This window comes from Meriones unguiculatus, chromosome 7 (genome assembly GCF_030254825.1).
Source record: "Meriones unguiculatus strain TT.TT164.6M chromosome 7, Bangor_MerUng_6.1, whole genome shotgun sequence".
NCBI lineage: Eukaryota > Metazoa > Chordata > Mammalia > Rodentia > Muridae > Meriones > Meriones unguiculatus.
Genome location: NC_083355.1, coordinates 13242699 through 13269274, shown reverse-complemented (window position 1 = coordinate 13269274; position 26576 = coordinate 13242699). Strand labels below are relative to the sequence as shown.

The 26576-nt window shown below is 38.5% G+C and overlaps 1 protein-coding gene and 1 pseudogene across 6 annotated transcripts in view; one reads left to right on the top strand and one right to left on the bottom strand.

Annotated features, from left to right (window-relative positions):
* The window catches only part of Cep112 (centrosomal protein 112), a 412140-nt gene that overhangs the window by 229147 nt on the left and 156417 nt on the right, over window positions 1–26576 (top strand). For all 6 annotated transcript variants that reach the window (XM_060386504.1, XM_060386500.1, XM_060386502.1 and 3 more), the window contains one exon: window positions 13390–13620. In XM_060386504.1, coding sequence (XP_060242487.1) covers window positions 13390–13620 — 231 coding nt within the window. The remainder of the gene's footprint in view (window positions 1–13389; window positions 13621–26576) is intronic.
* Window positions 6709–8425, bottom strand: LOC110540428 (zinc finger HIT domain-containing protein 3-like; annotated as a pseudogene).

Here is a 26576-nt window from a genome sequence, read left to right as displayed (position 1 = left end):
ATTCACAATACCTCAAAAATATTTTAGGATAACGCTAACCAAGCAAGTGAAAAACTTATGTGATAAATACTTTATGACAGCGAAGAAATAAATTGAAGTAGACATCTGGAGATGTCTTGGATCAATAGGATTGATATTGCAAAAATGACCATCTACCAAAAGCACACTACAGATTCAATGAAATCCCCATCAAAATTCCAACACGATTCCACACAAGAATTGAAAGATCATCTTAAATTTCATATGGAAGCACACACACACTTTAGAATATTTAAAACAATCTTGAATAATAATGGAACTGCTGAAGGTGTCACCCACCATACCTGATGTTAAGATATTCTTCAGAGAAATAGTAATTAAAACATTAGGGCACTGGCATTAATACTGGCATTAATGTTAATCAATTTGCTTTTTTCCTCTTTTTTTAAAATATATATATATATTTATTATGTATAAAATGTTCTGTCTGCATGCACACCACAGGAGGGCACTAGGTCTCATTATAGGTCGTTGTGAGACACCATGTGGTTGCTGGGAATTGAAATCAGGACCTTTAGAAGAATAGCCAGTACTCTTAACCTCTGAGCCATCTCTCCAGCCCCCTGTGTTAATCAATGTAATTGAAGAAAAACAGTATCTTCAACACATGATGCTGGTCTACTGAATACCTGTCTATAGAAGAATGAAACTAGATTGATCTCTCACCCTGGACAAAACTCAACTACAAATTGATCAGGGGCCTCAACTTAAGACTTGATACTGAGAATCTGATAGACTAGAGTAGATAGTGGAGAATGTGCCTGAACTTACAGGTACAGGAAATACCGTCTGAGCAGGACTAGATATCACAGACTTTAAGAAACTAAAAAGTCTTCTGCAGAGCAAAAAAGCCCACCATCACTCAAGTAAAGAGGCAGCCTATAGAATAGAAAAAAAAACCTTACCAATTAATTATACAGCTGACAGAGGGTTATTTTCTAAAATATATAAAGAACTAAAAAGACTAAACATAAAAAATACCATAAATCCCAGTTAAAAATGAATCATGGAACCAAAATATGAAATACCAATGACTAAGAAACACTTTTCAGAATGTTCTATATCCTAGCCACCAGAGAAATGCAAATTAAAACTAATTTGGGATTTCACTTACTCTGGTCAGAACAGCTAAGAAAACAAAGAAACAACAACAAAACAAAATCCAATTGCAGCAAATACTGATGAGGATGTAAGAAAAGGGGAAGAAAGGGTAACACTTCACTGCTGCTGGAATGCAAACTAGTACAGCAACTAAGGACAACCTATGTGGAGTTCATCAAAAAGCTGAAAACAGGTGTACCACAAGACCTAGCTGTAACATTGTCGTGCATATATCCAAAGGAGTCTGTATGTTATCAGAGATACTTGTTCATCCTTCATTGCTGCTCTATTTACAATAGCCATGCAAGGAAAATAGCCTAGATGTCTGTAAGCAGACGAATGGATAATGGAAATGTGTTCCATTTATACGATAGAATATTATTTTCCTGTTAAGAAAAAAAATGAAATTATGAAAATTTCAGGTAAGTAATCCTTGAACAATCCTTCTGAGTGAAGTAACCCAGACCCAGAAAGCAAACATTCCCACCTTCTCTCAGATATGAACATTAGTTTTCAAGCTTCAGATATCTGTGTTTCATTTGGACTGCCAACAGAGTTTAGCTAATTAGTAGAGAGTTTGGGGGTGGAGAGAAGGAAATCTTTTAAGGAAGGGAAATAGAAAATAGTACTTTGAAAGGGGCAAGAGAGAACAGAAAGAATTAAATGGGGTAGGAGATAGGAAAATGAGATAAAGGGAGAAATATTTGGGAGAGATTACCAACATTAAAGGCTTTTTTTAAAAGCCATATAGAAGTCTACCACTGTAAAAGCTTCCTAAAATATATAAATCTGACATTTCCAATGAGGCCAAGAACCTGTGGCTGGATAGGCCATGGGCCCCAGAGGAAACCTATTGCTATTATTCTAAGTAAACATAGCAGCAGAAGGACTCCCTACTACATCCACAGATCAGAGCGTCATTCAACCCTCATCATAGAAACTTCCTGCAGTGGATAGCTGTCAACAAAATGCCCACACGTGGCCGAGGTGCAGAGAATAAGTGACTACAGAGTACTTAGTCCTAAATGGGATCTCTTTGTTAGTCCTCTCCCCTCAAAGCTAAAGGATCTACTTGGGAGAGTGTGCATAAAGATTGGAAGAGGCAGTGGTGGTCAGTGACTTCAAGGAAACAGTGTTTTACAGATACAACAGGGCAGCTGAGCATATGACCTCACAATGATTGTGACAGCACGCACATGACATGAACAGGCTGAAACAAGACACAGTCCCACCAAAGAGGAAAATGTAGTCATGAAGTCATACAGGTAGCTGAGAAGCTCTTGGTATTTGATAGCTACAGGGATAGGCAGAGTCAGTTTTCTTCAAGGGTGTGACACTCGGTGCTGGCACACTTCAGGGGAGGCCCACACCCAGCAGTGGTTGGTCAACCCAAACTATACTCTGGAGGGTTTTTCAGACAGATAGACAGACACAGAAAGAGGGAGAGAGGGAGAGGAGAGAGGACAGAGAATATGAAGTTTGGTGGCTATTGCGGTAGAGGAAGATCCAGAAGAAATTGAGGGTGGGATCAATATTAAATTCTCAAATAATTAAAAAAGATTTTGAAAAAGTATATGTTTTATGTGGTAGTTATAACTGTATAGCAAACCGTTATTTCTACTGTTCACGTGAATTTCAGTTTTAAAGTAATAAACATGTATTATATATAATTATATATATATATATATACACACATACGGTTATTCTTTGTGATGTAAGTTGACATCATAAATGTATCCAAAGTATTCTTTTGTTGTTATAGTTTCCAAATATGTAATATGACTGAGTTTCTTTTTGGTTTGTAGGGCTGCCCTTTGAGGTCTGAATGTGTACTTTCAAAACATCACTACTGTATGTTTAATAGAGTTACAAAATGCATATTTTATATTTTATTTAATGGAGAGAATGTTCTAGATGAATGAATATGAAGTTTTAGCTCATTAATCTTGATATAAGGAGAGGTCATTAAGTAAATATAATGGAGATCATATCTATATCATATTTTATTATTAAGATTATGCTAGTGATAATAGTAAATAGCATAAGCTCATGGCAAGCACGGTGCATATACATAACAGATACCTGTGTTTCTAATCCAGGTTTCAGGGTTTTGCCTCCATGAGGTTGTCTAAGCAGCAGCTGGAGGCACCCATGTCCTTCCTTCTCACCTGACTGATGCAAACATAAAGTCATTTCCCAACGTTTTCACTTGACAAAGATTTCAGTGAACACATAAATAATACAAATTAAGATTCACCTTAAAGTGAGAGGTACATAATAGTTAAGATATGCTATTATGTAACGAATTCCTTATTATGTAGGATCCAAAGTAAAATAAAGGAAAGTAGGATTTTGATGAATATCTATAAAAATAAAAGATTAATAACAAATGGCAAGCATTTTTTTGCTTCTAAAGGATCTGCAGGTTATGTCTAGCCACCAAAAATTCACCAATGTAGCTTTGTCACTTTTGTATTCTCCAGTAAGAACATTTTTTACTTGTTTTTGAACTTTATGAAAATATTGCATTTTGTAAATAACCTGATTTGCAGCTTTCAATGATTTTTAAAATCATCTGCTGCCTTGTCTATAAATCTGGACATTTCTTTTGGATGCACATTCTATCTCATGATGTGAAGAGGAGTGAGTTAATTGTGATGAACATTTGGGGCATGATTAGTTATAGTGGAAAAACTGTTGCTATGTGCCTCCTTAGTCCTTTTCCTGTGCTGATGTGGGAGATTCTCTTTACCAATTACCGGGGTGTAGCTTATGAAAATGTTTAACTTTTGTAGGTCCTGCTGAAATAATTTATGCTGAGATTTTACAGATCTGCACTCAAGTCAGTAGTCTCCATAGCCATTGAAGTCGCACTTTGTTGCTGTTAGATTTCTTATCTTTTGCAATGATAGTAAAACAATACCAACCTGGTATTTTTCCATTTCTGGTGGATAATGAAGTTGGGCACCTTTTCATAAGTTTGCCCTTAAGAGTTTTTCTCTTTACTCAGGTGATCTCTCATGTATTTTACTTATTTTTCTATTGGATTCTTTATCTTTTGTTTGCTGCCTTATTTTGGGAATTCTGTAGGCTGTTCTTTTATTCATGCATGTTTCTAATTTCCTCTTCCCATTTGAAATGTTTTTCATTATCTTTTTGTGTCTTTTGAGAAATATTCTTAATCATGTCATAGCCTAATTTGTAGGCCTTGTCAAGTCAGTATTCTTTGAACAATGTTTAAGAAATCCTTCTATGGGGAAATAGAAAGGCCTGGGGAAAGGGTAACTGGAGCTCCACAAGGAGAGTAACAGAACCAAAAGATCTGGGGTCTTTTCTGAGACTCATACTCCAACCAAGGACCATGCATGGAGATAGCCTAGAACCCCTGCACAGAGGTAGCCTGTGGCAGCTCAGTGCCTTACTAGGATTCTCTAGTAAGGGGAACAGGGGCTGTCTCTGACATGAACTCAGCGGTTGGCTCTTTGATCACCTCTTTGGCTCTTTGATCCCTGAGGGGGGAGCAGCCTTACCAGGCTACAGAGGAAGACATTGCAGCCAATCCTGATGAGACCTGATAGGCGAGGGTCAGCTGGAAGGGAAGGACCTCTCTTATCATTAGACTGGGGAAGGGGAATGGGAGGGAGGGAGGGAGGGAGGGTGGTGGGATTGAGAGGAGATAATGGAGGGGGTTACAGCTGGGATACAAAGGGAATAATTGTAATTAATAAAAAAAAAGAAATCCTTCTATATCTTAAAGTCGTTTAGCCATTATCATTTTCACATTTTGTCTCTAAATCTCATTACTTTTTAAAATAGCAGCTTGAGATGTAATTGCCACAGTTTACAACTTACCTGCTCAAAACATGCAGCCCAGTGGTTTTCAGAAAGTGACGCACAGTGTTCAGTGTACAGCTGCTCACCCTTATGCAAAGGTGACAGAAATGACTTATGTATATACGGTGAGGAGAACCCAAGGACTCAAGGCCTATGTATACCATGTCTTCTTTCTATACATATGGATCTAGGGTAAAGTTTAACGTGTAAAGTGAACAGAATAAAAGATTAGCAACAACAATTTGTTTAAAGTTATAGCAGCTATGATGCAGGGTAATTTAAAAGTTATTTAAATTTAAGTGTGGAATTTTTAGTTCATATTTTTAAAGCATGATTGACCATAATACTATGGAAAGCAAAACTGAGGCTGAGAGACTATTGTTCTCATAGAGTTGTTCAGTTCTCACCAGTCAGTTGTAGAAGTTATCATTTCCCCACAAAAACAACCATAAGCATTAGCAGTTAACACTAGTTTTCACCTGCTAGCCTTAGGCAGCTTCCTAATGTCTGTCTCTTTGTAAGGAAGTTATTAAATGTTAGAGGTATTAAATGTGTTTTGTAAAAGTAGAATATTATGGTATGTGACGATGACTTTTTTTTTACCTACTATGTTTTCAAGGTTCATTATGCTACAACAAACTTAGTTTTCCATTCCTTTTCACTGCCGAGTAATACTCTGTTCTGTGGATCTGCTGTGTTTGTCTACTCATGAGTTAACAGGCATTTTAGCTGTATTTACATTTGACTTCTAAGAATAGTTTTATGAGCATTTATGTACAAGTGTTGCATAGTCTTATCTTTTATTTCTTTTTAATATAGACTTAGGAATGGAGAGAGTTTTTATTGGCATATATACTTGGCTTCGTATGGACATTTTCATAAAAGTATATAATATATTTTGAGACTATTACCTTCAAACCCTCCTAATCACCCCTTTTGCTTATCCATCATCTGTCATTCCCCATCATTCCTTGTACCTTTATAATTCTACTTTCATGTCATGTACAAACACACACAATTTTTGCATTCGTGTAAAGGCTAGGATCCATAATTGAGAAGAAACATGGAATGCTTGTCTGAGACGTAAGTCATTTAACATGACGATCTCCAGTTGCATACATTTTCTTGCCACTGACATGACTTCATTATTTTTTTTTATTTAACCAATTGATTTATTTAATGTTACCAAGAACAATGACTATAGTGTACAACAGAACCACATTTTAAATTTCTTTAGTAACATAAGTTACTAAACATCAGTTTTTAATTCTAATGGATACAGTTGATATTTATGATGTATCTCTAAACTGTACCAGAAATAAAAAAAGAAACTTGGCTATTTATATTTAGATGGTGGCTTTAAATTTTTTATATTTTATGTATGTGGGAGTTCTGCGTGCATGTATGGCTGTGTAGCTCTTGCACACAGTACCTGCAGAAGCCAAAGAGGGTATCACAAGCCCCTTCAGTTGTTGTAAGTAATTACAGTTGTTGTAAGGAGTCATGTGGGTGCTGAAAACTGGGGTCCTCTGGCAGAGCAACCAGTGCTCTTAACCACTGAGCCCTCACTCCAGGGCCACAAGTCTCTTCATAAAGGCTCTGTGCCTTGAGTGTCCCCACATGTCTGAGGCAAGCCGTGTGACAGGCGAAGACCCCATCACATATCCTGGAACGGTCTTGAGACAACCTCCTAGGAGAAGCAGTGGGCAGCATGAGCAAAGAGCACATCCAGGTTTAAGAATCCCTCTTCTGGGAAGGTTCCACGATTCTTAAACGGCAGTCTGCAAACTCCACGAACAAGGGCTCCTGCATGCAGGCTTTCATCAGCTTTGCCTTGTTGTCACCCTGATCGATGTTAACCAGCATCTGCCTCTGGTGTGGGTTGAGCAGTAAGCTTCTTAAAGTTGCAGACTCACCTAAATTTTTTAAATCCTGAAGAGACACTCTGTCTTCTTCCTTGTCTCTGTTGAGGAAGTCAGCTACAGAGGAGTCAGCTTTGTCTTCCTCAGACCTTGTGTTTACAGGAGTCACTGTTCCTTTCTTCACAACAGGATGGGTTTCAGGGTTACACTGCTCTTTGTGCTTCCAGAAACAGGTGACCGAGCAGTAGGGCACGCAGCAAGCCAGGCAGCGGTATTTCGGCTTCTCCAAACAGATCTCTCAGACCGCAGCTGCACTGTTCAGTGACGCCAGGACTCAGGACTCCCTAGAACGCCCCCGACTTCATTCTTTATGTCTGAGTAAAATATCATCATGTAGATTTACTACATTGCATTTATTCATTCCTCTGTTGACCAGTGCCTAGATAGACTCTAGCTTTGCTCGTGTGAATAATTGTGCAATAAATGTTGATGTGCAAATATCTCTGTAATGTGTTGGCTTGGGCCAAATATCTCTGTAGTGTGTTGGTTTGGATAAAACCCAGGAGGTGTAGCTGAGTCATTAGGTAGATACACTTTAGTGTTCTGAGAGCCTCCTACTGACGTTCATAGTGCTTAGCCAACCTACATTTCTGCCAGCAAATGTGTAAGAATTCTCTTTTGTCCATATACTTAGCAGCACATATTTGTGAGATGGACTCAGTGTGGTTTTGATTTGCATATCTCTGATGTATAGTGAGACTGAAAGGTTTTCATCTGCTTATTGGCTAATTTTGCTTCATCTTTAAGAGAACTGTCTGCCTACTTCATTAGCCCATTTATTGATTTGGGTTATTCAATTTCTTGTTATTTAATTTTCTGAGAACTTTCTGCATTTTATATATTAATCATATGTCTTATATGTGGTTAGTAAAGATTTGAGATATTTGATTTCTGTCCCTTATAAGATATGGGTCTGATTTTATTTTTTCCTGCATGGATAGCTTTTCCTTGGGGTATTTTTGAGTTCAGTTCTGCCGAGTGTCAGCAGACTTGTAAGTTCTCAGTTCTGCTCATCAGTCATCTTTCCCACTCTCCTATAATCCCTTGTTCTTAGTTGCTACAACATTGTTAGGTCTGAGGGTCTAGGAAGTGACACTAGACCCTTAATTGAAGCTTGTTTTTCTTGTTTTGGGGGAGTGGGTCCTGGAGACAGAACTTCAAACCTTGCAAATGTTGGTAGGTGCTCTGGCCACTATGCTCTTGTTCCAGATTTTGAAGCAGGGTCTTGCTACATAACTCAGATTGATCAGACTCCTCCTACCTCAGTTCCTATGTGTTGGGATTTTAGGCATGTCGCCACACCCGGGTCCCTGCCGTTTTGAGACAGTGTCTTCTTTTATAGCTTAGGCTGGCCTCAAATTCATGATCTTCCCACTTCCTGCTCGCTCATCTGTGTCTTGTCACCCATACCAAAAGCTTTTTATGTTTGAATCAGACTTGTGTTAGTGCTGTAGATCATCAGGAGTGGGCTGGGCTTTGCCTCGCTGTGGAATTAGCCTACAGCTCTTTAGCTCCTCGATGGCTTTCATGGGGGCTTATACTTTTAGAGTTGTCTGAGCCTTTTCATGTACTTACTTTTAAGGATTTGTATTGAATCTAATTTTTTATTATTCTGGATTACATAAGGCCATTTCCACAAACTATAATTCTTTGAGCATATTTGTCCCTATACCCTACTTTGTGATCTTTACCACTGAGCCGTCTCTGCAGAGTGCTGCTTCTTGATTTTAAAAAGACTGTTTTAAAGCTTCAAACACACACACACAGCAATGAAAAAATTTTGATAAAGTTTGAAGCACCTATTAGCTGGTTGAGAACATTCTTTCCAGTGCCTACTTAATTAGCTAAGAATTTCTGTCATTGAACTCCTTAAATATTTTTTCATGGAAATAATATAACCCTGTAAATGTGAGTTTTATCAGATATTTTTCTGTGTATTAGCATACCCTTCATGCAGTTTTCTTTTAATGCATTGATGGAGTAAAGTGTCCTTTCGATATTTTTACCCCATGTCGCACATTGCATGCTCTGTGTTCATAGATACAGGTGCACATGTGTGCCTATCCATGTAGACATGTAGACGTTAGATTGACACCAAATGGTTTTCTCAGTTGCTCTCCACCTTGTTTTCTGAGACAGGGTCTTGTACTGTTTAGAGCTCACCAGTTGAGCCAGGCAGGCTGGCCAGCTACCTCCAGGGACCCCTGCTTCCCAGTCCTCAGAGTACAGATTGCAGGTGCTGCTGTGCACTCTTAGGATCAGAACTCAGGTTTCATGCTTTCTTAGTAAACACTTTGCCAGCTGAGCCTCCTGTTCAGCCCTGCATCCAGCTTTCATAATGTTATATTACTATGGAATTTAGTTTGCTGATGAGCATTGTTGAGAGATCATGGCCAGTGCACTGGCAGTGTGCTCACACTGGCCTGCTTTTACACTGAGGCTAGCCAGCTTTACAGACCGAGCTCCTAAGTGATGAGTCTCTGAGAGACTGCAGTGTGAGAGACTCAGCTACTTTTTATCTTAAATATTTAGTGGAACTAACCAGGAGAGCCATCTGGGCTTCATATTTAATTTCTGAAATATTTTTGATTAGCATTTCTCTTTTTTTAATGATTACACGGAGATTCACATTTTCTGGTGGTTTTGGTCATTTTTAGTAAGTTTTTTACCACAATTTTTTTCATTTAAATATTATGATATTGACAGTTCTAATTGTTTTTATTTTGTTTTTTGAGGGTCTCTCTGTGTATTTTTAGCTGTCCTGGAACTCACTCACCAGGCTAGCCTTGAACTCACAGAGATCCGCCTGCCTCTGCCTCCTGAGTACTGGAATTAAAGATATGTACCACAACTTCCCCACTGACATTTATAAATTTTTATGAGTGTTAAACTGACTTTGCACTCTCTAAACTAAGTGATTATCTATTTTATTTTTATACTGTAAGCTATGTTTACCTATAATTTATTTTAAGTTATCTTTATTCCTGTATTCATAAGTGCCTTTGCTTGGTAATTTTATTTCTCTTATTGTCTCTATCTTCTTTTATTAATATTGTACTGATATTTAAATTTGTAAATAATTTTATCTTTCTCTGTTTTATGAATTTATAACAGGTAGATTGATAGGATCCTTCAAAAATTTTTAAAACTTACCTATGAAATATATGAGCTCAGTGTTTTCTTTGTGGAAATATTTTATTTCATTAAATTAAATTTGCTTAGCTTATTAGATAGCTTATTAGATAGTTTCCAATTACCCAGTTATTGGCATAGTATTTTATAACCTCTCAACTCATTCCTAATTACAATTTAAGTTACTAGTATTTGTTTTTATAGGTGACTTTGTCATGGCTTAATTTTTTATCTCTAACATTGCTTATTTGTGCCTTTCTTTCATTTCCTTGATTAATATTACCATAATTTGTTCTTTTTAATTTATTTATCTGTTTTCCTTTGTCATCAATAACTAGCATTTCAAATAAATAACACACCAGGACTCACTTTCCTGGTTTGAGTTTCATCCTCTAAGATTTAATAGGGAACTTTATAACTTTCGGTCATTCATAAACATATTACTTAATGTTATGGATTTATTTGGGTTAGGAAATGAGTAACATCAATCAGAATTTGTAAGCTACAAAAATAGATATAGTAAAATACTTTCCACTCACCCCTGACCTGCTGTCACCCACCCCTTTCATTCCTATCTAAAATAGGACCAGTGTAAAAAGGACCAACGACCTTCTACAGATCAGCTCTAGCTACTTTACATTCCCTTTTAATTTTATCTGGAACCCTGAGTTAAAGTGAGTGCTTTGAATTCTGAAGTGTCTGGAGAGCTGTCTTTTGCTCATGTTATTTGGTCATTGGTTGTCAGCTAATTCAGTTGCAGTGTTATATAGGGGATAGCCCCCTGAGGCCACCAATTTCTGTAATTTCATAATTAATTAAATACTTTAATTTCATAAATGTATCTAAGTACACTTACAGGATGGATTTTTCCAGGAGGGTGTTAGGTGTGACCTTTCTCCTACTAGTTCCATTCCATTGTTGTGCCTTCTGCTTTGTACTTTTCTCCCAGTCTGTGGATTATCTTGTCGTGGTTTTTACTTATCTTTCACAGGGTTGCCTTTTATTGGCCCTTGTATCAGTATTTTTGTTTCATGGATGTTATTAGCTACATCAGCTAAGAAATTGAGGCCTGATGCATGGAAACAGAGAAAAGAGCCAAGTTCACTGAAAGACTTGGAATACTTGTCAGAGATTCCCCAGAGAGTTGAAGGTAACAAGGCTGATCACAGAACAAGGCTTGTGCACACTTAAGGAAAAATAAAGAGCCTAGTGAACACTGGAGACAAAGGGCAGACCTGGAAAGCAGGCAGAGATGAACTGGAGTCCCTCCACAGGGCTAACAGCCGCCTTTCAAACCCACCCAGAAAGAGCTTTGAGACCAGTAAATGCTGCAAGGGTTGGCAGGAACATCCTCCAAGGAACTCAGACTTCGGTGCTGCTTACCCTGAGGGCAGGGGAGGGAGGGGCCAGGGCAGGAGAGGGGAGGGAGGGGCCAGGGCAGGAGAGGCAGCACATGACTTCCAGGTGAGAGAAGACAGGGAAGGTGATGAAGGGAGAGGATGGATTCATTATACCAAAAACAAAATGGAGAAAATGTGAAATGTACAAAAAAACAATAGGATGGCACAAAAAAAGATTTTTAAAATAAGGCAAATATTTAAGAATATAGAAATTAATTAGACTAAATACTCCATTTAAAAGACAAATATCGATAAGCTTTTAAAAGAAAATTAAAAATCATTTTGCTGTTTATAATAAACATTTAAAAACTAAATCTTCAGAAAGCTTTAAAGAAAAAAAATGTAAATAAAATATACCAAAGAATACTCACCCCTCCAAAGAGCTGCTGTTCATGTTGTTACCCCAGGGAAAAGTGAGTTTATGGCAGAACTCATGCTCAGGTGAGGAGGGCAGTTGTTTAATAAGAGCATATGAAAGTCACTTGATAACAAAGGGCCAGTGAATGAGATATGGCCCTTAGAACCTCAAAATATGTAAATGCAAACTTAAAAGTCAGCACAGTGAGAGATTTTAGTGTGCATTATTAGCTGAAAGTTTGCACTTAAATCTCTCAGTCGCTTTCTATATTTCAGTAACATAAATGTATGAGCCAATAGACATTTATAGAATGCAGCACTCAATATATGTAGAAAGTTTAGACCAATTTCTTAGCCATGAAGATTTTAAAATCTTTTGTAAAGATTTTTTTAAATTTAAATTTTTTTGTTAAATTTGACAACATATCTTGCCGTTAAACAATCTTAATTTTTGGTAGTGGAAGATGCAGCACATTCTATATCCCTAACCAGAGTGAACAGGGAAACACCCAGCAAGAGAGGCCCAGGCAAGGGAAAGGAAGAGACTGGAATGTTGTAGGTACACACCGAGGAATAATGAGTGTGGATAGCAGGTACCAGCATCTAAGAGAAATGAGCAGAATGAGCTCTTCAGAGGCCCATAAGTGACCAGCTCACACAGCACTTGGTTTTGAGGTTTCTAGCCTCGAGAACTGTCAAAGAACGTATTTCTCTTAGATTTTAAAGATGTGTGTATTTATTTATGTGTATGAGTGTTTTACCTGTAATATGTATGCACACTGTATGCAGGCCTGCTGCCCGCAGAGGCCAAAGGACACTGGATCCCCCTCTCAACTAGAGTTCTGGATGGCTGTAAGATGTTATATGGGTGCTGGGGACTGAACCTGGGTGCTCTGCAAAGTGCTGTTAACTGCTGAGCCCTCTAGCCCAACATTAGTGTTCTTTTAAAGCACACTGTTTGTGGTACTTTGTTACAACAGCCTTATAAAACTTATGTCCCATGAATTTTAGAGCTAAGAAGCATATATCTCACAAGGCAAAGGAAGGAATAGAGGAAATTAAATGTAAATTGGAGCGAGTGATAATAAAAACATCATATATCTAAAGGAACACAATTTCAAATTTATAAATCAGAAAAGAAAGGATAAAAATGAGTTATATATCCAAAATAAGAAATTGAAAGAAGGAATACAAAAGAAACCAAGCAAGTGGAGGTAAGGACATAACAAAATCAAAGCCAAGACCAATGATGGAAAAACAAAAGCACAATAGAGGACATTAGATGAATTCTAAGAACTTGATCCTGAATATTTGAAAAAGCAAGTTTCAGAGGAATACTCACAATATTCCACCAATGCAGGTATTATGACCAGGTAAAATAAGGCAATGTGATGTTTGAAAAAGCAGTGCATAGAAAAGTGTTCTTTCTCCACATGGCATTTGCCTCTAGGTAAGTGGGAACTGGGCTGAAGGGCACAGAACAACAAAGGTTCTAATGGAGACCCGAAGGACAAATGGATTTTCATCTGTGTTTTGATTGGCCATGTGTAGTTGTTCCTCTATGACCTCCCTGTCTGTATCTCCTGCCCGTCTCTCCACACTAGATTATTGCTGACATGGAGACCCAGGTTCATAAGTTGAGGGAAGAGCTGATTAATGTGAACTCTCAGCGGAAACAGCAGCTTATAGAACTTGGTTTTCTCCGAGAAGAAGAGAAGCAGAAGGCTGCGAGGGACCATGAGACTGCTGTCAACAAGCTGAAGGCCGAATCTGAGAGAATGAAGATGGAGCTGAAGAAGACGCACGCTGCTGAGACCGAGATGACTCTGGAGAAGGTGAGCAGCCATTTCGTAGGACTTTGGTTAGACCGCAGCAATGCCGACTTAAAGCCCGCTGTCCAGCTCTGGTATTTAATGGCTGAAGGGTGGTAGCATGGATCTAATCTTCAGCCATAGTTGAGCAGTCTGAATGTCTTGCTCTGTATTTTTAAGCATTGCTAAAGTACTATATGGAACTACCTACCTGTCCCCTTGACTTTTATGGAATTAATTAGTAATTAAACTCAGTGATAGAATGGTGTTGTCAGATTGTCACATACCATGTAGCATAGGACTACCTGGGCTTGTAGCTCTGAATTTTCTTGGGTTTAGAATGAGTTGTGCATTTCCCCTAGGCTGTTGTTTAATAGTCCTATTAGGCTTTGTAGTTTCTCTTTAATAATACTAACATTATTGATGATGTACTTTCTTGGGTTGACATTTTAGTAGAAATAAGTTCATTTAGATTAGTATATTACTGAAATAAATATCAATATAACATTTACACATTTGGCTCGGATTATATTCAAGTTAACAATCTTGAACACTTTTTAAAAGTTGTGGGAACAGCCTGACCAGGCCACAGAGGAAGACAATGCAGGCAGTCCTGATAAGACTGGATAGGCTAGGGGCAGAGGGAAGGGAAAAAGGACCTCCCCTATCGGTGGACTTAGAGAGGGGCATGGGAGGAGATGAGGGATAAAGGGTGGGGTTGGGAGGAATCAAGGGAGGGGGCTACAAAGTGAATAAATTATAATTAATATAAAAAAATTTAAAGTTTAAATACTTAATCAGGTACTAAAAGGGAATTGCTCTTCATCCTACCAGCTGCATGTTGCTTCTTGAGCTCTTTAATTAATGCCAGTCTGTTTCTTTGGAACAAAACTTGAAAAGGGTACTTCAAGAATCACCTAATTCTATTCAACTTCTACTTCTCTTTTCCTTTTCCTTTTCCTTTGACTTTTCCTTTTCCTTTTCCTTTTCCTTTCCCTTTGCAAGTAATGTTGAGCCCTGAAAGACTGCACACAATCACTCCAGGCATTACTGCAGATTTTACACAGTGTAAGCCTAAGGCATTACCTTAGTTCCCTAATTCACATGGAAATCATATTTTAACATTCTTAGCCCTTAGCAGGGTGGCTCTGAACTCACAGTTACATAGTAAGGGAGCTCCAAAGAGTTATAAGTGTGCCTGGTTTCCTAGAAAACCAGTGAGAGCTCTAGTGTGGCTGCAAATGATGACCAAGGAGAGGAGTCTAGAGAGGAGTCTTGGGGCCCAGCCCAGGTTCGGAGGTTGCCATAGGCTCTGCTGTGACTTTTGGTGGAGGAGGCTTGCCTGCTTCCGGAGCTGTGGAGTGATCTGACTCACCACTATGTGAAGAGGAATCTCTCCATGAAGAAAATGGGCTAGCTGGAGAGCTGGAGGGCAGAGGAGAAGCAGGAGACCAGCCATGAAGGGCTGCAGTAACTGAAACAGACCCGTTGAGTATTGGGCCTGGGAAGTATAGTAGCAGCTGGGATTTAAGAAAGAAATTAACTGGTGTGTGTTTGAAAGGTAGAGTTGACAGGATTTACTATTAGTTTATATGTGGGTGTTAAGAGAGTAAAAGACAGCGAGCCTGGGGCAGTTATGGTGATGCCAGGAGACAGTTGCTTTCTGTAGAAAAAGAAAAAAATCATGAGAGCAAGAGGCTAGGCCTTGCAGGATATATTGAGGCTGGGAGCCTTGTAAACATGTAAGTGGGATATTGGTGAGCCTGCCATCAAAACAGTACAAAATAGTAATACTCTAATGCTGGCACATGCATGGCCTTGAGGACTAGGAAGCACTCTCACACAATGAGCAGAGCACTGAGGCAGCAGAGCGTTGAGAGGCTGCAGAGTGACTTAGAGCATGCCAAGGAAAAGGAGCAGTGGACGTTGTCCTCAAAAAGAGCCTTTGAGAAGATAATGAAGTAATAGACCACAAGACAAAAACTCATGTAGATGTATGAATTTAACTAATGTAGAGGGAAATGCAAAATTAGCGGAGATTATTTTCTGTTGAGATCAAGAAAAATTAACCAGACTTGATGCCATTTAAGTCAGACATAAGTGGACTGGGGAATTTTTAACAAGTAGATGTGGAATGTGGCATTACAAGTCACAGGAAAACAAATTCAAGAGAAAACAAAACCTTGTACCTGATGTGCTGGCTGATCCCAAGAAGGGCAGGCGATAGGCTAGACTATGGCCCAGGGAGCTCATAAACCACCTGCAGTAAATGGCAAGACGCCACTGAAGATGATGGGGAATTACATGCCAAGATCTGGGGATCATTAGGAGAATCATTCTGTCAGCATCTTTGATGGCATAGCAGTAAAGGGTTGATGGGAACTGGTCTAGTCCAGGAGACAGACTCTTGAGAGCTTGTTAGAGGTGCATATGAGGAGTGAAGTGTCTCCGATTCACCAAAGCAGGAAGGGTATACTTGAGAGTCATTGCAGAGGGGGCCCTGATGAGTCTTGATAAGACAAACTTAGCCCTTAATCATTTACAAACATGGTAGACGTCTCAAGGCTGGGGAGGAAGCATATTAACTCAGCATTGTGCAGGGTTGAGAGTGATGGACATGAGCTGTGCTGGTCACTTGCTGTTGAAAGGATGTTTCTGGATACCTGAAGAGAAGGCAAGCCTAGAGAAACAGGCGTAGGAGTTACCCACAGAGAATGTGTGGCTTGCCGCCTTGGGAGCGGAACTGCTGGTAAGAAGATGAGGAATAATGAAGAAGCAGACAGACAGACAATGAGATGAGTGGCTTCAACATTTCAGAGACTGGGAGATACGTGTCAAAGAAGGGTCATCAAGGTGGCAGAACTATGTACAGAATTTGTTTTCATGAAATACAGAAAAAGAATATTTGGAAAGCAAGACTTTCAAGAATGTGACAAAGTCAAGAAGGATGAGAGTTGAGGAGAGGTCACTGGAGCTGAAACTGAAGTCTCTGATGATCTTGGACCACATACTGAAAATGATAGCGGAGATGCAAACCACATTTGCAAAAGCTGAGTGAGGCCGTACAGATGAGAAAGGCCTCTGTTGACTGGGAAATCTGATACTAAAATGAGGAAGTTAGATTTTCAAAGAACAGCAGGAGTCAAAGCAGAGTGCCTTTTTACACTGAAAAGATCTTCAGCATTTTGAAGCAGGAGATAAGGGACTTTGGAGATTGTCCAAAGTGGAGACTGGCACAAGATGATTGATGGCATACCCTCTGGCAGCAGAAGGATGCTCAGCTGAGGACAACCCCACCTCAGACCTTGGCTACAGGGGTACAGAAATATGAGATATCCGTCTGTTCTTGGAACATGCCACTCTCTCTTGCTTCTCAGTCCTTATACCTATCACCTTTGACTCATAAATGTTCTACAGATTTCTAATCGCTGGCCTTCTCTTCATCTTTCATCCTTCTGGAAGAATGGGGTTGGTACCTAAAATGGACAGAGAATACAAGTCGTACAGGAAACAGAAGGGACATTCATTCCAGGCACAGTCATTCCAGGCAACATGGAGGAAGGTCACTGAAGAGGTTGTCTAGCCTACTGGGAATTGTGGGCAAAGAAAAGAGAGCGATCTGGAGAAAGGGAAGATACAAGATATGCTGCCATCCATTGCACTGTTGCAAAGTCTAGACCCAAGTACTAGGTTCTTGACACTGAATGACTTGTGTTTCATATTGATAAGTAAAAACAAAAGTTTAGCAATTTCAGCTGCAAAAAAATGCATGGACTGAGTCAAAAGAATGCCTTATTTTTTAAAGCTCTAGGATCAAATATAGTGCTTTTCACAAAAGATATTCATTAAATGCTATGTGAGTGAATCAAAGAATTCAGTATAGCCCTAGTGTATGACAGTGTATATGAATAAATTATAACTCATCCAAATTTGATTTTAATCCATTATAGATATTTGAATAGGGCAAAATTTATCTTTGTATTCAAATATTCATTTGTGTCTCATATAATTTCTTCCGTATTACTTAAATAAGTTAAACATAAAGTATATTTTTAGAAATAATTTGATTTTTCTCTACAAATTAATAAACATTTGAATTTCTATAAAAGTTTAAATCAATACCAATAAGCTGAAAGTTTAGTTGTTAATCATTCTGCAAAGTTGCTAAATTCTTCTCACCCGATTATAAAGCTTAATAGTGTGTTGGAAGATGGTTCAATGGCCAGAGTACTTACACAAATATGAGGACCTAAGTTCAAATTCTCCACCTCTCCCTAAAAAACTCGTAGAGGCATGTCTGCTTGTCACTCTAACACTGCAGAGTAGAGACAGATGGATGAGCTGGGGATCACTGACTAGGCTGCCGAACCATAATGCCAAACTTGGGTTCAGTGAGAGGCACTGCCTGAAGGGAATAAGATAGAGATAAAACAAGACGGCCAGTGTTGTCCTTTTAGTACATGCACACGGGCATAACCCCACACATATCACATACCACACACAACTTCATATGTAGAGATACCTGAAAGTTAAAATATGCAGCTCAAAATTTAGTCAGAATCACGTTCTTATTGTTTAGTGTAAATTTAGGTTTAAGGAGAAGATGATAAGACTAGAATAATAAGCCATATAAGTAGAACCTTCCATTTATCCTGGGTCCCTTAGGTAGCACAGTGCAAGGGTTACAAAAGCCCTGAGTCCAGATGCTACCTGACTGTCAGCAGTGATTTAGACCAAAATGATCTCTTGAGTGACCTCGAGTTATGGAAAACATGAAGTAGTTCCACAAAGTCAAGTCCTTGAAGTATAGAATCCAAGAGAATACATGATTGACATTTGCAAAGTGAAAGCTGCTTTTACACTTTTAAATTCTTTTCAAACAGAATTACAAAAAGCCCACGATATATACGGACCTTTGAAAAGTTAAAGAGCATTACTATGTGATGATAGTAAACAATTTTTGTATCTATTAAGAAAAAGACAAATTTGAACCACTTAAAAGCAAACATTCTTAAAATAAAGGATGTTTAGAAAACATGAAAAATAAAGAAAAATAAAGCTCCTGCCACTACCACCCTCACTCATTACCAGCGAAAACAGCTTAATATCTACATGAATTACCAGCTTCAACTTAGTTGCCTGAGAACATGCTAAGTCTCTTCCTGTTCTACAAGTTATTCTAAAGATATTTCAATGTCATTTGGAATTCTTAAAAACTATAGTTTTATTGGTTTGTGGTATTTTATTTATGAAGAGAGCATAATTTATTGTGTTGTTTAACTTTGAGATATTTGGGCTTTTAATATTAAAATTAATATTAAAATTTAATGTGGATATTAGCATATCTAGTCACAAATTTTTATCAACACTTCTAATTTTTCTTTCTCTCCATTTAAAATTCCCATAAAATGATGAGGTCCTGTTTCATCTCAGAAAGCTTAGATTACCTTTTATTTCCCCTGCAAGGGCATTTGCTGTTGCTTAGTATACCCTTAGCATACCCATCCTTTAATTTTTGGTATTTTTGTAAAAAGTGGTTATTATCAAGAGATTGGACATTTATACTAGATCTGTAGTGTACACTTTTTATTTTCTTTAAAAAATGTCTGTTGGTATTTCTTTGGTAGTTTCTCTTCCCCTAGAGTTCTATTTTCTACATGAATGTATAATCCTCTTCTACTTTTAATAATAAAAATCTCAGCATTGTGGCAAATATTCTTGGTATGTGCCTTTTAGTTGTAGTACACAAATGTTTTTATTTGCATTCAGTGTAGTGTGTCTATTTTGCACTTTGTAAATTCTCACCTATGAATAATTGTTTTAAACGTAACATTCTGATATTATAAAATATATGACAAATCATTTTTTGCAGTATACAAATTGAAAAGCTCTTATGAATTTGACACACATTTACCAGCTTAGGTTGCCAGTACATAACTTGAAATGATATCTGAAGGATTATTCTGGAGATCTGCCAGCCTAAAGTGATTAAAAGATTCTGAGCAACAGTTCAACATCTTTTTCAAATTTAAGAAATGCCGCATATGGCATAATTACCCAAAGCTAAGGTCATAGAAACTACTCAGACCTTTGAAATTTATAATTAAAGGATTAATATTAACTTATGAAGACATTGTCATTTTAGCTTTAAAGGGATTTCTAATTTCAATTCTCTTCTTCCTTTGATCTTTTGCCTGACTTTTTTTCTTTGATTAAAAAATATGGAGTTTTATATCCTTAAACATTAAATTAAAATTTGAAATTTGTATAAATTGATTGACAAATAACATCCAGTCTAATCTGTATTATATCCTCCAAACAATGAACTTAGAATTGTCATTTTTCTGTTGATCTATGAACCATAGACAGCTGTGATGGGTTACTGGCACCTCTAAGCGTAATGAACATTTGTAAAAGAAAAAATACACAACAGCAACTTGGAAAACCTAGGAATGATGCAGAACTCAGATACAATGAATTAGTATTCTCTTATGGTGAGGCTTAGAGTGTGTGTGTGTGTGTGTATGTGTGTGTGTGTACTCATATGTGTGGGGCTACCTGTGAGAGTGTAAGTGTATATTTACATGTATGTAAGTGTATTTAAAAGCCAGCAGTTGAGGCTTGGTACCTCCCTAGATTGCTTATCTTTTGAGGTAGCATCAGCTCTCTGCTTCTCCTACTTTATCTGCTTCCTGTGAAGCATGTTTCCCAGAGGAAGTCCCCTAAGTCAACACTGAATTCATGTCTGGGTGTTTGTTACTCAACAAAAATTATTTTTATAAACCAATGATAAACATACCAAGAAGAAATCAGAAGAACAATACCCTTCTCAAGAGCTTAAAAAAACATATCTAGGAATAACACTAACCAAGAAAGTGACCTATATAATAAAGACTTTACAACAGAAGATGACATCAGAAAATGGAAGGCCTCCCATGTTCATGTATCAGTAAGATTGATACTGTGAAAATGGCCATCCTACCAAAAGCAATCTACAGATTCAGTGAAATCACTATCAAAATTTCAATACAATTGCACATATTTTTTTTAATTGTAAACCTCACATGGAAGCACACACACACGGTAAGACAAGAAACAGGATAGTGAGCTAAAACAATTCTGATTGATAAAATAACTGCTGGAGGTATCACTCTCCCAGATTTCAGGGTGTGCCACAGATATAGTCATGAAAATAGCAGGGCATTTGAATAAAAGTCAAGTGACAACACATGCTGGAGAGGAAGTGGAGAAAGAGGAATCCTTCTCCATTGCTGGTGGGAATGTAAACTTGTACAATCACTTTGGAAATCAATCTGGCGCTTTCTCAGACAATTAGGAATAGTGCTTCCTCAAGATCCAGCTATACCACTCCTATGCATATGTCCAAAATATGCTCAAGTATACAATAAGGACATTTGCTCAACCATGTTTGTAGCAGCTTTATTTGTAATAGCCAAAACCTGGAAACAACCCAGATGCCCCTCAACTGAGGAATGGATACAGAAATTGTGGTACTTTTACACAATGGAATACTACTCAGCAATTAAAAACAAGGAAATCATGAAATTTTCAGGCAAATGGTGGGAACTAGAAAAGATCATCCTGAGTGAGGTATCCCAGAAGCAGAAAGATACACATGGTATATACTCACTTATAAGTGGATATTAGACATATAATATAGGATAAACATACTAAAATCTGTACACCTAAAGAAGCTAAGCAAGAAGGAGGACCCTGGGTAAGATGCTCAATTTTCATTCAGAAGGGCAAATGGGACAAACATCAGAAGAGGGAGAAAACAGGGAACAGGAAAGGAGCCTACCACAGATGGCCTCTGAAAGACTCTACCCAGTAGGGTACTGAAGCAGATGCTGAGACTCATAGCTAAACTTTGAGCAGAGTGCAGGGGATCTTATAAAAGAAAGGGCAGGTAGAAAGACCTGGAGGGGACAGGAGCTCCACAAGGAGAGCAACAGAACCAAGAAATCTGGGCACAAGGGTCTTTTGTGAGACTGATACTCCAAAAAAGGACTGTGCATGGAAATAACCTAGAACCCCTGCACAGATGTAGCCCATGGCAGCTCAGTGTCCAAGTGGGTACCCTAGTAATGGGAACAGGGGGTGTCTCTGACATGAATTTAGGGAATGGCACTTTGATCACCTCTACCACAGGGGGCACAGGGGAAGTCCATAGAGGAAGACAATGAAGCCAGTGCTGATGAGACCTGACAGGCTAGGGTCAGATGGAAGGGGAGGAGGACCTCCCCTATCATTGGACTGGGAGAGGAGCATAGTAGAAGAAGAGGGAGGGAGGGTGGTATTAGGATACAGCTGGGATACAAAGTCAACAAACTGTAATTAGTAAAAATAAAATTAATTTTTTAAAAAAGGTTGATTAATGAAATAGAAGTTGAAGACCTGGACATAACCCCACAGACAGCTAATTTTTTTTAAGGAGCCAAAAATACTCATTGGAGTAAAGACAGCATTTTCAACACATGGTGTTGGATAGCTTCATGTAAAAGTGAAAATAGATACATATATATCACCCTGCACAAAATTCAACTCCAGATGGATCCAGAACCTTACTATAAGACCAGATACTCAGAATCTGATAGGAATAAAAGTAAGGAATCGGCTTGAAAACTCATGGCAGTGGAAGAGGCTTTCTAAGTAGGACAGAGATGGTGCAGGCCCAAAGATTAACAATTAATAAATCAACCTCATGAAGCTAAAAGCTTTTTGCATAGCAAAGGACACCATCACTCAAGCAAAGATGCAGCCTAAGGAATGGGAAAAGATCTTTACCAATTAATTAAATGTCTTACAGAAGGTTTGAATATACAGAGAACTCAGATTGCTTGCATATTCATGCTGTGAAGAGTTTGCCTTACCTGGGAATGCTAAACTCAGTGCTAATGGGAAGTCTCTGAGGGAGATAGAGCAGGCTGCTCCTTTCTCTGCGGCTTGCATGATTTCTGTCTTCTGTCCTCCCTCCCTCTGCCTCTTCAGGAAGTTAAAGAGCACTCTTCTTTTCTAGAAACCCAGGGGAACAAATCAGTAGTCCCTGCATTTGGGAGGTATCGGTCAGAGGGCCAGGAATCTAAGCTCATGCTTCACTCTATAACAATTTCAAGCCGGTCTGGGATACACTGAAGTCTTATCTCAAAAACCAAAACAAAGGATTGTTTGGGGAAATAAAATCTAGAAATATAAATGAATGCTTGTTTGATTTTAAATTAAGCATTTAAAGTTTGTAAATCAGAGCATCCTTATCATTCTCCAGCCTGCCTTTCCTATGTTTCAATAATACCATTTAAAAATGAGAATTCTTTTATTTGTTAGAAGTCATTTCCTCTGTTTGGATGCTCATAAGTGGAAAATCTTATACGTAGAATAAATGGAAAGCTCTTAGGATAGTGCAGTAAAACGTTTTGTTTTGACTTGAGAACTTATTTGAGTTCATCTGTTATCTTCAGGAGTTAGTATTTTAATTGAAAGAGGTGCTATCAAATAACAGAAATAAGCATTTCTGTCTTGTGCACATAAGGTTTTTGGTGTTTGCGGATGTGTGAGATTAGCGTTATGGTTGAACGTCTCTTTTACTCCTACACTGTAGAACTGAAGACTGTCCATCTCTTTGACTAGTGATCTGTTTCTTGGCTAATATAACATAGATAATCAACACTTTGTAAAAGCATGCCTCTAAAAATCTCATTTATAAATATTTTTAAAATTCAATGGACAAAATTCATTTACAGTTTTAGAACATTGTATCTCACAATCACATGGCTTTCATTTTAGGAATGCAAAATGGTTGAGTATCAGAAACAGTGTAATTTACTGTATTAACAAGTTGAAAGAGAAAATTTTGTATGGTTCCCTCTGTATTAGAGTGAGCCTAACCTTTTGTTTAAAAAGACCCTAAAATACAGTGACAAACTAGAAAGCGGATTTTATTTCTCTCTCCTGTACCAATCTGGAGTTGTTGGGATGACTGGAATAGGGGAGGCAGGCAGGGCTGAGGGGAGACTGTTGTACAAGATCACTTAGGAGCCTCATTTCTCGGTGGATCTCACTCATTTGAATGTAGTGATTCCATCCCTGCACTAAAGATTTCTGCCTCAGTTGGCACTATTTTCCAGCAACCAGCAACTAGGATAAGGAGTCAAAGAAAAGGAGCAAATGAGTTGTCTCCTGTTAAGGAGGCACTTTGGACGTTTCCTATAGAATTCTCCTATGCCACTGAAGAAACTTGGTTTTAGGGCACAGCTAAGAAAGCATGGGCCTGATGGCTTTCACAGTGCTAAATTACAGAAAGAAGCTATCGTTTGGAAGAGAGAAGAGGATATAGGAGGATCAGGAAGGAAGAAGGAGATGAAGGACAACAGATAGTTCACAAGTGATGGCTCACTCTGTACATTTGATATGCCTATGTAGAGTCCTGGTCAGTCAGTGCAGAGCAGCAGACAAAACAAGCGGAGACCATCAGAGTTGAGCCTGACTGGAACAGTTGGCTGTGTGCTCTGATTTACATTTGTATGGGTTGCATACATAATTTTAAGTTGTTTAATGAAATGATACAGATTAAAAACTCCGAAGTTACCAGGATCGGGACCCATTCAAACAGCACGGCTACATTTACTTCATTGAGATGAAGTCGTTCTGGGCATGCCAGTGTCTGGATGAAGGGGTCACTAATACCTGAGAAGCCAGTGTGAAGATCCCAAAGCAAAAAGCAAAACTGCTATGGCCAAGGACAGCTTGGAACAAGTGTGGTGTGTGAGCAGAGGGAGTGTTTGAGAGGAAGTGCCACACAGGTCTCAGAGCACGGTCACACGGAGTCTTCCATGTAATGCACGGACTTTTCTTTAGCCCTGAGTAAAGGAAGACAGGAGAACACTTCTCTTGAGGGGAAAGCCTAGCCATCTGAGAACAAAGTAGGAAGCCAGCTAAGACGCCACTTTGGTCATCCAGGTGATGAATAAAGGTGGCTGAGACCAGAGGGTAGCAGGAGGTGGTGAGATTCTGGGTGTATTTTGAGGTTAGAGTCATCATGGTATATAGTGCAGAGCATGAGATGGAGACATATCCCTAGGAGAGGCTCGCAATACACATGAAGATGGGGAGGGGGGGACATGCAGCTTGTTTTATGATTAGATGACACCATGTGATTTTTAAATTGTATTTCTTGTATTTCTAAATGTTCTATATTATAAGTACTTTGTAAGCTGATGTAGAGTGATTTAGGAATCACTCTATGCTCATATTGTCCCCTGTCTCTAAACCCTGGGGCAGTTCCTGTCATTCCACTTCCAAAACGATCAAAATCATGAAGAAAAGAGTGTGCTGGCCCCTAAGTTCTAACATTCTGCTAGCTATTATCTGAAAACAAGCAATGTGATTGTGATGTCACTGCCCCTCCTCACGCCTCCCTAGGAGATGAGGGGCTTCTTAATAGTGTGACCCATGGGCCCAGATCACTTGTCAGGGCAGAGGGGGATCAAAGACAGGCACTGCGGCTTTTTCATCACCTCTGGGATCCTAGTGGGGTCTGTAGGAGATGTGGGCCTCTCTGACCTTAGAGCAGGCTGACAGTATGAGACCCCTGAGGGACAGGACTATCTGTGCCCAAAGAGAAAAAGGTAAGAATGAGACACAGAGAAATACCTCTGCATGAGGTGGAGATTTTTTTTAATACCCTATGTTGTAGGCGGAGATTAATATTTACTATTGTTTTATCTTCTAGTAATGCTGCTGTTAATCCTCAGCTGCTGTATAACCAAATCACCACACAGAGACTGGGTTTTTAGTTAACCTAGATCCTAACATTTAGATTTCCCACATTATACTTGCTTTTTGTGAAATCTTAGGTCTGGTTCATGCTCTAAGTCCTCCTTGCTCTCTCCTCCCGCTCTGCTCTCCTCCTGCTCTTCTCTCCTCGAGCTCTTCCTCCTTCTCGCCCCTTCCTATTCTCTAGTTCCTCCCCTCTTTCCTGTCCTCTGGCTCCTCCCATTGCACAACATTGTATCTAGTTGCTTTATTTGTGTCCTGTTTACACAAGAGTTGAGACAGGATGCTTATAGTGAGTATCACAATGCAATATACAGATTGAAACCAGAGAGTTGGGGGTGGGGAAATCAGCATTTGAATTAACAAGGGTAAGGCATATACATTTTAAAAGAACATTATACCAACAACCCTAATTCTTATAATAACCTAAATTTAGACACTGGTGATGTGGACACAGCCCTTCCCATCAAGGAGACTAATTTTAGTAAGAGGGAATATTTACTATTAGAAGCCACTATCATTACATTTAACTGAAATTAAGGTCATCCTCTGACTTTGTTGGACTGAATTGCCTTGGAAACATCTAAATGGTGTCTCAGAGTCAAGAGTGAACAGAAGGAATAGAGCATAATTTTCTAGAAATGATAGATTGTGAGCTAATTGTAGTTACCATTACTTTAAATTTTATAAAATACCATTTCCCAAAACAAATTAAAGTTGACGCAGTTTCATGGCTGTTTGGGAAAACATTTGCAAAATCCCATTTCTTCTTTCTACCAGTCCTTATTTTATTGTTTATGTTAATTAAATTCATTAATATTAAATTGTATTTAAATATATAAGATATAAAACTTACCATTTTAATTATATGGTGCAGTAGCAGTAATTACACTTAAATTGTTGGGCAACTATCCCCATTTTTCATCTCCAGAACACTTAACCTCACAAAACCAAAATAGTATCTGCCAAACAGTACCTCCCCATGGCTAAGTGCTGAGTGCTCCCCAGCCCTTGCTAGCCACCGCTCTAACTCTGTTTCTGTGTATGTAACTACTCTAGGTATCTGGCACAAGGGAATCATTCATTAGATACCTTTTTGTGATTTTTTTTATTTCATTTAATATTGGGGTGCCATAGACTGTCAGAATTTAATTTTTGTAAGATTTTAAAAAATCATTCTGTGAATA